Below are 15,663 nucleotides of genomic sequence, written 5' to 3' on the forward strand. Positions count from 1 at the left end.
AAAACATTCTAATTGATTTTTCCGTTTACTGACAAGAATTTTACTCTATAAAAAATCCATTATCAGTTTTAATTATAAACTCAAATTATGTTCACTTAAAAGGTCCATTTCTGGCCCAAAATTTTCCCGCAAAAATGCAACAAGGATAAAATTGCCGCCATTTACATTTCCCGCCATTCCAATTAACGCCGAGTCGACCACCGCCCGCCGTCGAGAAGCTCTCCCCTTGCAGAGTAAGCTTGTTTGTTGTTTCCCCACTTATGCAAATATATACGACCTTTAACAGTTCTACTATTAGCTGTAAATACATAACTATATTTTGCCCGGAACTCAATTTTGATTTTCCCAGGTTTTCATGTAGCTAGGGTTTGTCGATCTGATAACCTAATTATCCATTTTTCATTAAATTTCTTTTAGAAAACAGGATACTTGTTGATTTGTGGAGTTCTTTAAGATGACAACTGAAGAAGTTGGATGTCAGCAAGATACTTCGTTCCCTGATGGCTTCAACGCTAATTATCTCAAAGTTTATTATGGTAATTTAGGTCATATTATTTAGTCAGCTATGAATTACTTGAAATTAGGATAAATTTATGTTTGAAGAAAATTTTTGAATTTTGTGGTTAGTGTTTATGAAACAAAGTATTTTACACCAACAATCCTATAAAATTTCAAAGGAAAAAGTTGACTAATTCAAAATTTGAGAGATGGAGAATTTCCGAGTAAACTAACTTTGTTACCTTATATTGGTGTGACCTTGATCCCCCTTCCCTTGGTTTTGGTATGTGTTGTTACTTCATTTTTATTTTTAAACCTTAATTCATCACTATTTAAACATTTGTACATTCTACATTTTTTTTTTCTTTTGCAATTTCTTTTCTATCTATCTTATATTACCCTCACTGTAGTTTTTGTATGGCAGGAAGGCTTTTTCCATATGTTGATATGTTTAAATGGTTGTCATATGGAAATGGTATTTTCTAATTTGCTTGAGCAGCATAGGCTATTCATACTCTATTATTCTTTCTTTTTTGTTTAATATACCTGACTGTTTGTCTTCTATGGAATTTTCTAGATGGAAAGCATCCTGGTTGTGACCAGTCCTATTTTGGACGTAGGGAATTTTCGTTCACTTTAGATAATAACATATATCTGCGGTTTCAATCGTTCAATAGTGCTTCTGACTTGGAAAATGCCATCAAGGAGAAGTGTCCATTCAAAATTGATATTGGAGCTGTTTATAACGTTGATGTATTATTTCTATACTTGTTTCTACTTGTAATAGGGTTTTTCTTCTATTCTTCTCTCTTTGTTACAAGAAAGGGGAATTCTTTTTAGTTATAACCCTCTGTGCTTGTAAAAATATAGGTCCTCTTTAACATATCTTCTTTTACTCCTGTATTGCAGCCTGCAAAAAGGCATGCCTACGCACAAGGTGATAACAATTTCACACCATTAGAGAGAGAGCTAGTTTTTGATATAGTAAGCTCTTTAAATGTCAATTGACAACCTCCTTATTACTATGTCAAGCCAATGGATTTTTCTTGATATCACATCCATCTTTTTACTGCAGGATATATCGGACTATGATGATGTTAGGTATTGTTGCTCAGGAGCTGATGTTTGCTCAAACTGCTGGCCACTTATGACAGTTGCTATTAAAGTCATTGATACTTCCCTAAGAGGTATGCATATATTTTATAAACTGAACACACTATATCTTACTGCAATTTGTTTCATTGAACCAAATGCTAAACTGAGAGGAAACGACTATTATGCCAAATCATGATTGTAGACCTTTATAAGTTGCAACATCTCATTCCTTGCAGTTTTCTTACATGCTCTTGTCGATAGCAATTGTTAAAATATACACTTTACCCGACATGTTCACAATAATTACGAAGTACAAACCATCCCCTGCTCACCAATCTTGTTGCTTTTTGTTGAGGACTTAAAGCTTTGTGCTTCTATTTAGTTGTGGTTTTCAATCAGATAAGAGTTATTATGTTTTAGTCTATATTGACAGCATTCATCTAACAGTGTAGAAGCTTCCTCATTGTTATTTTCAATGTCTTCAATTCATTTCATTTTCATTCTTGTAGATTAGTTGTGAACAAGAACTGAACTGTGTTTAAATTACCTGATAATATGGTCCAACGCTATTATGGCACAAGTTTTATTTGCAAGCACAATGATGCGCATAAATACAAATCTAGATTTATATGTTTTTTCTACAGAGGACTTTGGATTCAATCACATTCTCTGGGTGTACAGTGGCCGGCGTGGTGTCCATTGTTGGGTTTGTGATCTAAAAGCTAGAAGGTAATGCTGCTACATGGGGAACTCTAAATTTAATCATTATGATGCAATTTTCTGCAAATTTGGATGTGTAAACTTAACTGCTATTTTATGACCAGGTTGAATAATGAACAAAGGGCTGCTGTTGCTGATTACTTTCGTGTCTACAAGGTTCTTTAAATCTGTTTTAGATGGCAATGGTAAAATTTATGATACCATATGGAATTACAGAAAATTTTCTTGAAATTTCAGGGCAATGAGAATAGCAATCGAAAAGTTTCTCTCATGGGTCCTGCACTTCACCCTTTCCTAGTGTAAGAGTGATTATCTCTTTTTTTATGTTATATGCTTCTTCTTGATTTTAGGTTTAGCTCCATTCTCTTTTGACTCTCATTAAACCTATGCAGGAGATCATACACGGAAGTCTTAAGGGATTTTTTTGAGAACAAATTGCTTTTGAGTCAAAATTTGTTCTCAAGCCAGGAAAGATGCGAAAAGATACTGGAAATGATTCCTGATGAGCGTATGCATGTTTACCTTTTCACAAATCAATCTCAAGTTACAAAGAACTTTATAGCTACTTTTCATTTCTCTTTGAATAAATTGAAGGTGATTGTTGCAGATATTGTATCTGAGCTCCGGGCAAAGTGGCAGGAAAACAAACGTGTGAAAGATGACATTAATGTTTTTAGATGGGAACAACTAAAACATCTGCTGCAATCTGGTAAACACAAGGTATATACTTCAGGTCAACATTCTCTTTAAAATGACATGAACATATATCTTGTATTTTCTGACCTACTGTCAACATTTTTATTTTATTTTCCCACTCTTTAGTGTGACAATGTTACTGCTGCAGTCTACATAACTGTTTTTTTTTTTTTTTTTAATTATTATTTTTTAAATGCATTTATTGAACAAAATCTAGAGGCCGAAGCACTTACATAACTGTTGTTGAAAACACTTATTCTCTTTTAATCTCAATTTCTTCCTTGGACTTCACATTAGTCTTATATAAGCTCATCAAATTCAAGGTGTCACATTTTCTTTCGAGTTTCTATTATTCTCAGGTTGATTTCTGTTTTTCTGAATCTGCTGTAATTTAACATTTCAGGCCCAGGGAATTCGTAGATGTGTTGAAGAGATTGTGTTTTCTTTTACCTACCCTAGGCTTGATATGGAGGTTTATTTTCTCATCATTCGACTGCTTGATCTCTTTTTTCTACGTGCAATTGCAGGATATTAAGATATGATAATTTTTCCAAGCAATAAAATAGGATTGACTTATACTCTGTATCCTTTTGATATATTGGTACATAACCCTAACGTGCAAGCAACATCCAGGTTTCAAGACACTTGAATCATCTACTGAAAGCACCATTCTGTGTGCACCCCCAAACAGGTTCTCTATTTTGATTTTGATTTTTTATTTTTTTATTTCCTTCTGTTGATTTTCTTTTGCCATGAGCGTACAACATAAAAAAAGTGCAAAACTTGAATCCTTTGATCTTCCCTCATTTTCAGATTTTTTTTTGGTCTGTATAATCTTTTAGGTTGCATTTTGATTCTTTGCTTTTTTCTCTAGGCCGTGTCTGCATTCCCATTGACCCTAACGAATGTGAGGAATTTGATCCCTGTGATGCGCCAACTCTTTCCCGGGTATGTTTTGTTATTTTGATAGTATCTATTGCCACTTAGTATTGTAGATATAATCCTCATTGGATTCAATAAAAAAATTGGTTGGCCATTAGGGGGAGAACGCTAATCTGACTATTCAAAGAACACATAAAATAATGTGTTTTAACTTTCTCCTCCATTGGGAGTAAGCTTATTTACTTAGCTAACAAATTAGATTATGTACAAGAGAACTTCAATATCTTGCTGTAGCTTGACATGTTACTATGAAGGTTGGCCGCTACATTAGTACATTGTTAAGAAAAAAAATGCTACATGTGATTATAATATATCAAGATACAATGCCAGCTGCTACAAAAAATGTTATCTATCATTTGTGTTTTATATTCTTCAATGTCCCATTGTTCTATATGCAGCTTCTTGGAGAACTTAACATGGGAGGTTTTAGAGCCGATATGGATAGTGGTATGCCCCTTAATCTATATTATAAATTCAGTGCTCTATTCTAACCACTGAAATTTTGCCTTTACATTCTTGTGTTTCATATTCCAGAATGGGACGGAACCTCCCTTGGGAAATCTGTTAGATATTTCAGACAATCCTTCTTGCAACCACTGCTAAAATCCTGCAAGGTATATTCCTCTCTTCTTCACTAGTGGATCTAGAGATGTGTTGGTTTTGATGATTGACGTAGTTTCTTAAGGTGTGTGATCAAGCAAAAACAAACAGGTCGGTCTTATAGAAACACTACTAAACCAGTTTGTAACTGTGCAGGAGGATATAGAAAGTTGTTATAGCGCCAAAATTCAGCAGGGAAAGAACTCGCTAAGTTGGTAGTGATTTCTATCTGGCCTCCATCTTCTTTCTTCTCTTTTAGTGTAGGAATTTGCTGTAATGTTATAACGCCTGTCAGGTATCCATGTGCTCTAATATGTATGTAATGTCAAGAAGTCAAGAAATCTGTAATATGCCCTCAAATCACTGAATACGTTGGTTTTTTTCTTCACAGGTGCCAAAGCTTTAGGCCCATGTTATTGAGTGTGTTAGTGGTAATCAAATGGATTAGTTCTAAGCTAATTAATTATAAAGACTGACTTTTTGAGTGTAAAACCAGTGGTTTTATGCGTCTGCATTTGGCATCCACTTGCTGTATTTATAGATGCAGAGAATAAGGGAATTCCCTAATCTTTATCTTCATCAACTACTGTTTTACCTCCCTAACCTTATATTTCCGGAATTCACTTTGTGATGTTGATGACATTGTCAAACCTCTGAGGTGAATTATTGGGAAACTAATGATTGAAAATGCCAAATAATTGAATTAGGAAGTGGCTTCCGGGTAGTCAAAACACTTTGAAATGCATTGTTAAGTATTTCTAAAAGTATTCGTATGTGCAGCTTAACTGGTCACATGGATAAAATTTGGGATTAAAAATCAGGGATTGAGTTTCACCAACGACACTGTGGGGGCAACCTATCAAAGTGAGGGGCTCTTTGTGCCTTCATGTTCAGTTGATCATGCTTAGATGAGCAATATTGCCTCTCATGAGAAATATCAGGAGTGCACTACGTGTTAGTGTGCAGTGCACTTTGTATTGCACCACTCAATGGGTTTATTGAACTCACCGTGTTTTTTTACTTTTTGGTGCTGCACCATATCACTCATAACTCATAAGTGCATTAGAGAGACCTATAACTCTATAAGTGGACCTTACACCAGCATTTATGCATCATTCATCAACAATTAGTGCACCACCGAAATATACATAGTGCATATATTATAAAAATGTCTCTGTATTTTTTTCTTCATTTTGATTGATTTTCAACCACTTAGTGGTGCACCATAGAGTATCACATAATGTACCATAGAACACTCATAAGTGCACCACACATCAACACTTAGTGGACTACTAAAATATACATGGTTGACAAAATTATAAAGTTATCACCGCATTTTTTCTCCTCTTCATTGAGTTCCATCTGTATGATCTGAGTTTATCCTATGGTTCTGATGTCTGCATGGAAGAGCAACACCGTATATGAACCAAATTTTTAATATATATATAATAAAAAAGTGGTACCGAATAAAAAATAGTCACATTGAATTTTCACGTCATCCAAAATGGAGTTGGGCTCACAAATTAGAAAGGTATGGGCCACTATAAGGGGAAGGGGAGAAGGGTTGTAAATACCCTTATTTCTTACTCATTATTCTATGATCATAGTCCACACATTTGTATGAACTACAAATAAAAAGTATATTTTTAATATATTAAAAATATGTTATTTGTATACATAAAGTACATTATTTGAAAGTACATAATTTTTTATATATTATCAAATAATATACATTCAGTACATAATAATTTACTTTTAGTATATTAAAAATGTATATTACATTCATAGTCCATACAGCTATGTTGATCATGGTCCATACACCGCACAATAATTTACCCTTATTTCTATTTCCTCAGTATTTTTTTTTATTATTATTACTTAATGTGTTAAAAAAACAATAAATTATCTTCATCAGATTCTTAAAAAATATATCAATTGAGAAGCAGTAAAATAGTATGTTTCCGCTTACGAATTCACAAAGCATACCAACGTACAAAACTACAAACCAATAATGAACCTGATCAATGGGATCATAACACCTTCATCCCATCGTTTTGGCAAAAGCAAAGAGATCCAAAACACTTGTTGGAAATGGCCATTTCGATGCTCAATCTGTATACACGTACCTGTCGTCAACATTTCCAGAATAGTGTTTCTTTTCCAGTCATCTCCAAACCGTCAAACTTCAGCATCAAAACTGAACTCAGGTTCCCCTATTCCCTCACAATTCAAGATACTAGGATTAGGTTTCGCGGCTTCATTTGTAGTTCAAATTCTACTCTAGAGAACGACATCTTGGTCCCAACCGGACACGGGAACACCTGGAAAAGTGAAAATGAGATTCTTGGCAGTTTGCGGAGGTGGGCCGATTTTATCAATTCCGTGTTGCCGGGAGGATGTTGGTGGAGTTTAAGCGATTGCAAAGAAGAAGATGATTATCCGAATGCGGAAAAGCCGATTACTGGTTTGAATGCTGTTTGTAGAATGTGGGAATTTATAGCGGATGATAAATGGGCAATATACACGGGGTTTGGTGCTTTAACTGTTGCTGCGGTACGTACATTATTCTGCTGATAGTACATCTATGATTTTTGTCCACCCGGTTTAAATAAAGTTGAGGCTCTTTGTCACATTAGTTCTCTGATTGGGTTTATTTAGGTTTTCCAAATGAATCTCAGGTTTTTCTACTGTATTTGCTGTCTGCATGGAAACATAATTGAATGATAGTTTGGGTTTTGGAATCCTCTGTATTTCCTTGTAATAATTTCTATCCATCTCTCAGCTTGCAGAAATCAGAATTCCAAGTGTATTGGCAGCATCCATCTTTTCGGCACAGAGAGGCGAAACTATGTTGTTGTACAGAAACTTGAAGCTCTTGGTTTTGCTATCTTTAATCTCAGGAATATGCAGGTTGCTCATTTCCTTTCCTCTATTTAGTATACCATGTTGAATTGAAAATTTTCTGTCAAAGTTCTTTCGGCTTTGTGCATATTATGTCATGCTGGTTATTCAACCCAATTAAATGCTGGAAAATGATAATGGGCTAACCATAAGAGGGGAGTGAAAATTTTCTTTTTGCTATATGCTTTCTGAGTTTCTGTAACTCAGTATGAGGATGCAGTATGTTGCTTGTTCCATTACAATGTATCTCAGTTATTACTTCTAGCTATATTCTTTTTCTTCATCAAGATTTTTGGTTGAGAATAGCCTTTTGATGAGACAATTGATGTAGTTCAGATTTAACATATCTTCACTGACTTTTATCTGAATTTTAGTGGGTTGCGGCGTGGCTCCTTGGGATATGCGAATACTGCAATGCTTAAGAATCTAAGAAAAAGGTTGTTTGGTTCTGTTCTTTCTCAGGTTTGAGTCTTGTAACTTGAGTTTTGATATCAAAATTGTGGATCTTAATATCTTATATTACCACCTATTCAAACAAATTTCTTTGATGTTCGTTCGTTTAGATAGTGATCTTGTCTTTCTTGCAGGATATATCCTTTTTTGACAGACGGCCGGTCGGTGAATTGACAAGCAGGCTTGGAACAGATTGCCAACGACTATCAAACACTATTGGAAACGATATACATATGATGGTGAGAAGTGCAATTCAGGTAGGCAATATAGTTAATCCATCTTTAAGTCTACACCTTATATTACAAAGTTTGTGACATGGTTTACTTGTTATGTATGTCTAACCTCCTTTTTGGAGTACAAATTTCAGGGAACAGGTGCATTGATCCACTTAATGACTTTGTCATTGCCACTTGCCTTATCAACAATAATTATATGCTTTGTCCTATCAACCATCTTTCTTGTCTATAGCCGGTATGTTTCAATACTTGTTTTGCTTTACTAAACTAAAAAACTTTCCTTTTATTGTGATCTTTTTGTGGCGTCATTCACTTGCAAGTCTAGCATTGTGGCAGTAGGGTCAATTGACCCATTGATTTTAACTGCAAGTTTTTTTATATTGAATGGGGTGAAAATGTCAAATTGCATTATGCATATGAAGCTCAAGGATTTCAATGTTCATTTCAATAAAATGAATAATTAGACTACTTTTTTGTATCAAATTTTCAATCAATTCATCTATTACATCATGGATTTGTTATTAACTGAGAACTTTTGTTTCAAATGGAACTTCTAGTCTTGCAAAATAATTTGTGTAAACAAGATTACAAGAAAGAACATTTTGTATCATCTTGTATATTGAATTGTGAAGTTGGTATTAATATCACAATTGCAACTGCAGCAATTGTAAGTCAACTTTCTTATATCCGTTTCATTAAGAACAGATTGCACAACAAAATGGGACATCAATGGCTAAATGATAGATTGATTTCCTTGTAAAGTGTATTGAGAAACAAGTCCTTAACAACTTCAGCAACAAAACTATTATTCAGTGGTTACAAAATATGAAAAAAGAAAAAAGAAAAAAGAAATTTTGTTGACATTTGTAAAAACTCCTGTCTTAATTTTAGTACAGAAATAAATCAAACTTCACTTTTTCTAATTTCAAAAAATATATATATCAATGTATGCAGTGACCGAGTGATGATTGTAAGATTTTGACCCTACTAAACCAAAATTCTGCAGTTTTCACCAGTGCCATTAAACTATTTTCAACATTTATAAAACTCCTGTAGGTACCAAAAGAAAGCAGCAAAGGTTACACAAGAATTCACTGCTCTTACTGTTGAGGTAAGCTTTAGATCTTTGCACTTTATTTTTTGTATTCTTTTGTTAGTGTGTGATTCTTATCTTCCCCGAATAATCTAGGTTGCTCAAGAAGCATTTTCTTTGGTGAGAACAATCCGTACTTATGGAATGGAAAGAGAGGAGGAACAAAGGTATTGATTTTAAAATAAAATTTCCTGTTTGGTTTCTATAACTCCATAAATATCCATTACTTGCAATACTTAAGCATAAGAAGCTAGAAATTGCTTTCACTTTTGTTGACAGGTAATCATTTCTTATTAAGTTATATCACCTTTTTTATTAGGTTTAAGCATTGCCTACAGAGCCTAGCTTCTGTTGGGATGAGAGAAAGTGTTGCATATGGATTTTGGAATCTCAGTTTCAATGGTTTATACCGCTCAACACAGGTAAGCTATTTCCGAATCTGGCGTCTACCACATACATGCCCCATACGTCATGAAGTTGCCCAATATTTAGTTTTCTGTATTTATCTTAGATGATATTTTTTAGGTTTTTGCAGTCATGTTGGGAGGAATGTTTATAATGACCGGTCACATTTCAGCTGAGCAACTTACAAAATATGTTTTGTACTGTGAATGGTTAATTTTTGCTGCTTGGAGGGTCCAGGACAACATGTCATCGTTTCTCCAGTCCGTTGGAGCCTGTGAAAAGGTTTTTCAGTTGTTGGATCTCTTTCCAAGTGATCAACACCTGTCTCAAGGCAAGTACTCCATGTCTCCATCCCACCTCGCTCTGTCTGATAAGTGGTAATGGTGGTTGAATTGAGATATTATAGTAAAATGAGCTTCTCCTGGATACACATGCAAAATTTTGGATAATTGCATTATTGTGATAAATTACCCTTTGGACTTGACCTAGTTAGTTTGCATATTATTTTTCAATCACTAGTTATAACAGAATATTTCTCTAACGATATTTTCTCTTTAGTTTGTGCTTTGTTGACAAAGGGCCGTTATCAATGGTGTTACTGTGTTTTGCAGTAGTGAAAAGGCTAACAAGAAGTATACAGTTTGTGAATGTGTCCTTTCAGTACCCCTCCAGAAAAATGGTACATCTTCTGTTACTTCTCATAATGATGTCAAGAAGCATTTCTCCACAATTTTGTGTAGCTTTGGCCCAAGTTACTGTCAACAGAAAGTCCATACCTAGATATAAGTGCTTGTTTCTGTAACTTAAATATTGTGTAGTATAGGATTATGCAAATGTGACTTGAAAGTGTTCTGGTAACAATGTTGAAGAAGGCGCTAGTCGGGTGCCTAGGCCTAGGCGGGCTAGTAACAATAATTAGAAAAACACAGCAGTGTACACATTGCACACCTAAAAAAAAAAATCACTCGGCCGAGTTTGGCCGACTCAGACGCCAAGTTTCCCAACTCGAGCGCCTAGGCTGCCTAGTCGGCCGACTAATATCCGCCTAAGGGTAAAATCCCCTCGGCCTTGAGGTGTCTAAGTAGCTGCCTAGGCCGATTTTTACAACACTGTCTGGTAGTTCTTCAATGTTAATCTTCTAAACATTTGGACAGGTGCCCTGCCTGAAAAATGTCAGTTTCTCAATTCAAGCTAATGAAGTAACTGCAATTGTAAGAAACTTAGCTCCTACCAACAATTATGTAACAATGCTGAATTTAGAAGCATTTCATTTTCAAGATAATTGTAGTAATGGCAAATCCTTGAATTTGTTGCAAAGGTTGGTGCCAGTGGTAGTGGGAAAAGTACGTTAATCAACCTTTTGCTTCGCCTCTATGAACCAACTGATGGCCAAGTAAGCTATTCTTCTATTGTGTGCAATAACTCTAGGATGGACTTCTTTCCTTGTTCTTAAATTTATGGTTGCCTTGTGGATAATAGATCATGATTGATGATTTTGCGCTTAGAGAGCTGGACATAAACTGGCTGAGAAGAAACATTGGATATGTTGGACAGGTTAGTTTGATTTGAGAGAGATATGGGATGATTGAAAGCGAGAAGCTAAGGAAGTTTTGATATCTGAAAAATGTATATTAGCAGGAGCCTCACCTTTTCCATTTGGATATCAAGTCAAACATAAGTTATGGGTGCTCCAAATCTGCAACTCGGGAAGACATAGAACAGGCTGCAAAGCAGGCATACGCACATGAATTCATATGTTCACTTCCCCATGGCTATGACACAATTGTGGATGATCATCTGTTAAGTGGAGGCCAAAAGCAACGCATTGTCCTTGCCAGGGCCATTCTTAGAGACCCTGCTATTTTGATCCTTGATGAGGCTACTAGTGCACTGGATGCAGAAAGTGAATACTACATCAAGGTATATCTTTTGTTTTGTAATTCTCTAAAGGAAGGAGGGGCTTATTGGGCTATACATAAACAAAAGGAAAAAAAGTTCAAATTATTCACCTAATTACACACAAAAATGCAATTGGATCATCCAACTAAAAAACAGTGCAAAAGTACAGTGCAATTAGATTCTTGAACTGTCCAAAGTTATACAATTCGACAAAATTTGACCTGTTGCTTAGATAATTGTTGATGTGGCGGTCATCTTGTAAAAAAAGAAATTTTTTTTAATAGGATTTTACTTCGGCGATGACTTGACGAACATGTCAAATTTGGTCGAATTGCATAATGTTGGATAATTCAGGGACATAATTATACTTGGATGGCCTAATTGCACTTTTGTGTGTAGTTGGGTGACTAATTTGAATTGCACTTTTGTGTTCCTAAACAAAATGAGAATAGTAGTGTTATGATTGTGGGAATTGTTTCAGGAATTTCTTCATGCTCTTAAACATGATAATGATGATGGTAATGCAAGTAGAAGTGTGATTGTGATAGCAAACAGGTGAGTGAGTTTTCCACCCCTTTTGCTACTAGTTATTCCATAGTGGTTGTGATTTTCATTTGGTTCTTGTGAGTGACCCCACCTTGGCAGGTTGTCTATGATAGAAGTTGCTGATAAAGTAGTGGTTTTGGATAGGGGAGAAATTGTTGAGGTAAAACATACACTAGCTTGTTCACATACAGTATAAAAGATTACATGGATATCATAGCTGATGTTTAAAAGTAAAAACAAATTTGATTTGGTGTGTGCAGCTGGGTACCCACTCTGATCTGGTTAGGCAGAATGGGATGTATGCTAAGCTTGTAAAGATGCAAACCGATATGCTGCCTTAACAAACAACTGTATTATCTATCACTCTAAGCAGCAAAGCCATTAAAACTGCAGAACCAAACAAAAGTGGTACAAGCAAGAGAGAAGCATTTGAAGGTAGATTATATGGTTGTGGGATTGATTGATTGTTACAGTTTCTTCTCCAGGGCTTCAGTGTTGAAGTCATTTGGCTGTGGAAGCTGTTGGTGAGGGAGGAGTTTGATTTCCTTCCCTGCTTTCTTGTTATTGTTGCTGCTTTCATCTGTCCACTTGCGCCCTTCATCATCTTTTGCCTTCACTTCCCCTTCCCCATTGCCTATCTTCTTCTCCTCCTTGCTTTCCATGTCTATGTTTGCTGTAACGGCCTGCCTGCATGCCTGCCTATATTAATACCAGTTGGGGTTATCGGATAACCATCACCTGACCTACCTTTCATTTTCTCTATCTACCTCACCCCCAACCCGCATCGGGTGGACTTTTTTCCCCACCCCACCGGGTGCGGGTGCCCATCACTTATCTAACTTATTATTTTTTCAAAAAATAATATCAAAATTACTTACACATAATTAAACAACAAAATTCATTAGTTATACTAAAACATAAAATAATAAGAATATTATAATATAATAATTAAATTGTTAATTTTTAAAAATAAATTTAGTTGTTTAGATATAAAAATAGTAAAAAGTTATCCAAAGTTATTGAAACTTTTATAATTAACTATATACTAGTACTACTTATTTTACTATTATATATATGTATGCACACATGGTGGGTCGGGTGGGGTGCTAGGCCGGTTTTGTACATAAAACCTAAATCCAACCCGACCCACTGCGGGTTTACATTTTTAAGACCCACCACCCACTATCACCCAAAAAAACTCGACCCATACGGGGTGGATATCTGCGGGGCGGATTGAAATTGCCATCCCTAAGTTATCCGAATATAGTAGCACCATCACGTTGAGGTCTTCCGAGTATAGTGGCATTGTTGTCACGAGTAATCCTAAATTTAAGGACCGTGACTTGTTAAATTTGGACCATAAATAATTAAATTAAAAATTTAGAATTAAACATGAAGATGTCACTAGAAGTCTCCAACTGAAATTATCATATATTTAACACTATTTCTTTTCTCTTTTTCTTCTTTTCTCTTTTTCTTGTATGTATGCGTTGCAATCTAGCTACCTTCCACGCGGCGCGGCATGGCAATTGGCAAGGCAAGACTAACATGCGGCCTTTGCCACGAGGTGGCATCTGGTACTGTATGACATCCCGGTTTTAGTTAGTTTTGATTTCTAACTTCCTATCTCATATATTTAAGGAATTTTTCAAATATCAGTATGTATATATATATATATATATATATATATATATATATATATATTATTTTTATTTTTATTTTTAAAAAGTATATTTTGGTCGCATATATTTATTTAGTACTCTATAATGTTTTAACCACTTCGAATGTTTTTATCCACATTTGTTTAGGTGAACGTTCTCTTCTCAATTTCAAATGATTTAGACAAATTTTTTTTTTTTTTTGGTATTGTTTATGTGAACTGCCAGAATAAAGATCATAAGCAATGTGAAGCATGCAGTCTTGAAACTTTGTGAATACACTTCCATAGCACGAGTACTAGCATGCCTTGTACTTGCGTAACTTGCCCAGCCATGCTAAGCCGCTTTTATTTTTATTTTTTATTTTCTAGTTTATCTGCAATCATTATATTATGTAGTATGGTTTATCTTAAGGTGAATTACTGACATAATATTTATTTTTAAATGTTCATTTTTAATACATAGAATAAACTTTTAGGGCCTGTTTACTTTATGAAACTATTTTATATTTTTAAAATTTTCACATTTCATTTTCTATTTAGAAAACTTGTTTATTAACATTCATTTTTTGGATATATTTGGTTTAAATGGAATAAATATTAATTTTTACTTTTAAGTCTAATATATGTAAGATTTTCCATTTGATATCCGAACTAAATATATTCGTATATAACATAACTAAAAACGTATCCAAATGAATGTCATTGTATTTAACGACATTTCAACAATTTTATTGATGGGGGATCATAAATTGTCATGCCACAATAAAACTAGGACCAAATGTGGATGTTCTGATAAAAAAAGACTAAAAGTGGACTGCCATCTATAAATCTAGGACCAAAAGTGGAATTAACTCTTTATATAAGTAAATGCGAGTAGAAAAGATAGAAAATGGTGACATGTAAAAAAAAAAAGATGATAATTTGGTAGACATGTCCATCTGATTGACAAATCAGATCAGTTATCAATTCGACAAATACATTGATCAGTAATTTTATTCAAGTAGATAATACTATAATATTGACTCTAACACACCTGAGATAGATTTGCCATCTACTTTTGAATTAGTGTAACATAGATTTGATCGACCAACAAAAATTCAGAATAATTGTCTGTTCGATAAAATAATCAGAGATCCAATGACCTTAATCTTCTGCCATCCCCCAGTCTTAGACCGCAACTTATGCTCAATGAAAGCTAAGACATTTTGCTTGTTCTAGCCAATAAATGATGAGAAACTTAGGTAACGACCAAAATCTTCCGCACAAACTACTAAAAAAATCATCAACCCACTATTGCATTTTACCATCTGTGTTACGGCTAAAAACCATGCTAGATTTATTATAGTTAAGGGCTTTGACAAACACCCTCTCATAAGTTTCAAGGCAAAATTTGACAATATCAGCTTCATGTTCATTAGCCTTAAAGAACAACAGGATGTCATCTACAAATAACAAGTGTGTAATTGCGGGGGTGCCTCATGCCACAGGACAACCATACAAATCACCTTTCCATTCCATCTCATGAAGTAAGATTGATAGACCATCCGCACAAATAATGAATAGGTAAGGGAAAGCGAACCCCCTGTCTAATGTCTCTAGTAGGAATAATAGGTTCCACCCAATCATCATTTACTTGAACTCTATAGCGAATTGTAGACATACACAATATGACAAGCTCAACCCACCTCTCCGCAAATCCTAGCCTTTTTCGCATGCCCTATAGGAAATCCCACTCCATACGCTTGTAAACTTTAGCCATGTTTAACTTCAACGCAACCCGCCCTATTCTACCATGCCTTTTCCTGCATAGAAAATGTCTCACCTTTGAAGCAATTAAAATGTTGCATGCAATTAGTCTATTTGAAACGAAAGCACTTTGGGTGTTAAATATAATGACCTTTAAGAGGTCCTTCATCCGG

The 15,663-nt window shown here is 34.8% G+C and overlaps 2 protein-coding genes across 5 annotated transcripts; both read left to right on the forward strand.

Moving 5' to 3' along the window:
* The first annotated feature begins 129 nt into the window (after nucleotides 1–129).
* On the forward strand, nucleotides 130–4,939 carry LOC115999943 (DNA primase small subunit-like). 2 transcript variants are annotated; one of them, XM_031239914.1, is made up of 17 exons: nucleotides 130–233; nucleotides 425–536; nucleotides 923–973; nucleotides 1,076–1,251; nucleotides 1,408–1,482; nucleotides 1,574–1,685; nucleotides 2,238–2,322; nucleotides 2,418–2,469; nucleotides 2,551–2,612; nucleotides 2,706–2,821; nucleotides 2,921–3,033; nucleotides 3,413–3,481; nucleotides 3,643–3,700; nucleotides 3,884–3,957; nucleotides 4,350–4,398; nucleotides 4,486–4,565; nucleotides 4,708–4,939. In XM_031239914.1, the coding sequence occupies exons 2-17, from the start codon at nucleotides 455–457 to the stop codon at nucleotides 4,768–4,770; spliced, it is 1,317 nt and encodes a 438-aa protein (XP_031095774.1). In that variant the 5' UTR covers nucleotides 130–233; nucleotides 425–454; the 3' UTR covers nucleotides 4,771–4,939. The 2 variants fall into 2 exon arrangements, with proteins under 2 accessions (XP_031095774.1, XP_031095775.1); XM_031239915.1 differs by having other exon boundaries at nucleotides 146–233; nucleotides 418–536.
* A 1,634-nt stretch (nucleotides 4,940–6,573) lies between these two features.
* LOC115998699 (ABC transporter B family member 26, chloroplastic-like) lies at nucleotides 6,574–14,214 on the forward strand. Of its 3 annotated transcripts, XR_004093947.1 has the most exons (19): nucleotides 6,574–7,104; nucleotides 7,334–7,461; nucleotides 7,827–7,914; nucleotides 8,040–8,162; nucleotides 8,273–8,376; nucleotides 9,198–9,252; nucleotides 9,331–9,401; nucleotides 9,554–9,656; nucleotides 9,760–9,970; nucleotides 10,251–10,318; nucleotides 10,794–10,850; nucleotides 10,958–11,032; nucleotides 11,119–11,193; nucleotides 11,278–11,559; nucleotides 12,020–12,093; nucleotides 12,184–12,244; nucleotides 12,345–12,519; nucleotides 13,586–13,661; nucleotides 13,971–14,214. XR_004093947.1 is itself a non-coding variant. In XM_031238334.1 (17 exons), exons 1-17 carry the CDS (start codon nucleotides 6,643–6,645, stop codon nucleotides 12,423–12,425), a joined length of 2,118 nt encoding a protein of 705 aa, XP_031094194.1. In that variant the 5' UTR covers nucleotides 6,574–6,642; the 3' UTR covers nucleotides 12,426–12,671. The 3 variants fall into 3 exon arrangements, 1 of the variants encoding a protein (XP_031094194.1); XR_004093946.1 differs by lacking the exon at nucleotides 13,971–14,214 and having other exon boundaries at nucleotides 13,586–13,704; XM_031238334.1 differs by lacking the exons at nucleotides 13,586–13,661; nucleotides 13,971–14,214 and having other exon boundaries at nucleotides 12,345–12,671.
* The last annotated feature ends 1,449 nt before the right edge of the window (nucleotides 14,215–15,663 follow it).

This window comes from Ipomoea triloba, chromosome 12 (genome assembly GCF_003576645.1).
Source record: "Ipomoea triloba cultivar NCNSP0323 chromosome 12, ASM357664v1".
In the NCBI taxonomy this organism is placed as follows: Eukaryota; Viridiplantae; Streptophyta; class Magnoliopsida; order Solanales; family Convolvulaceae; genus Ipomoea; species Ipomoea triloba.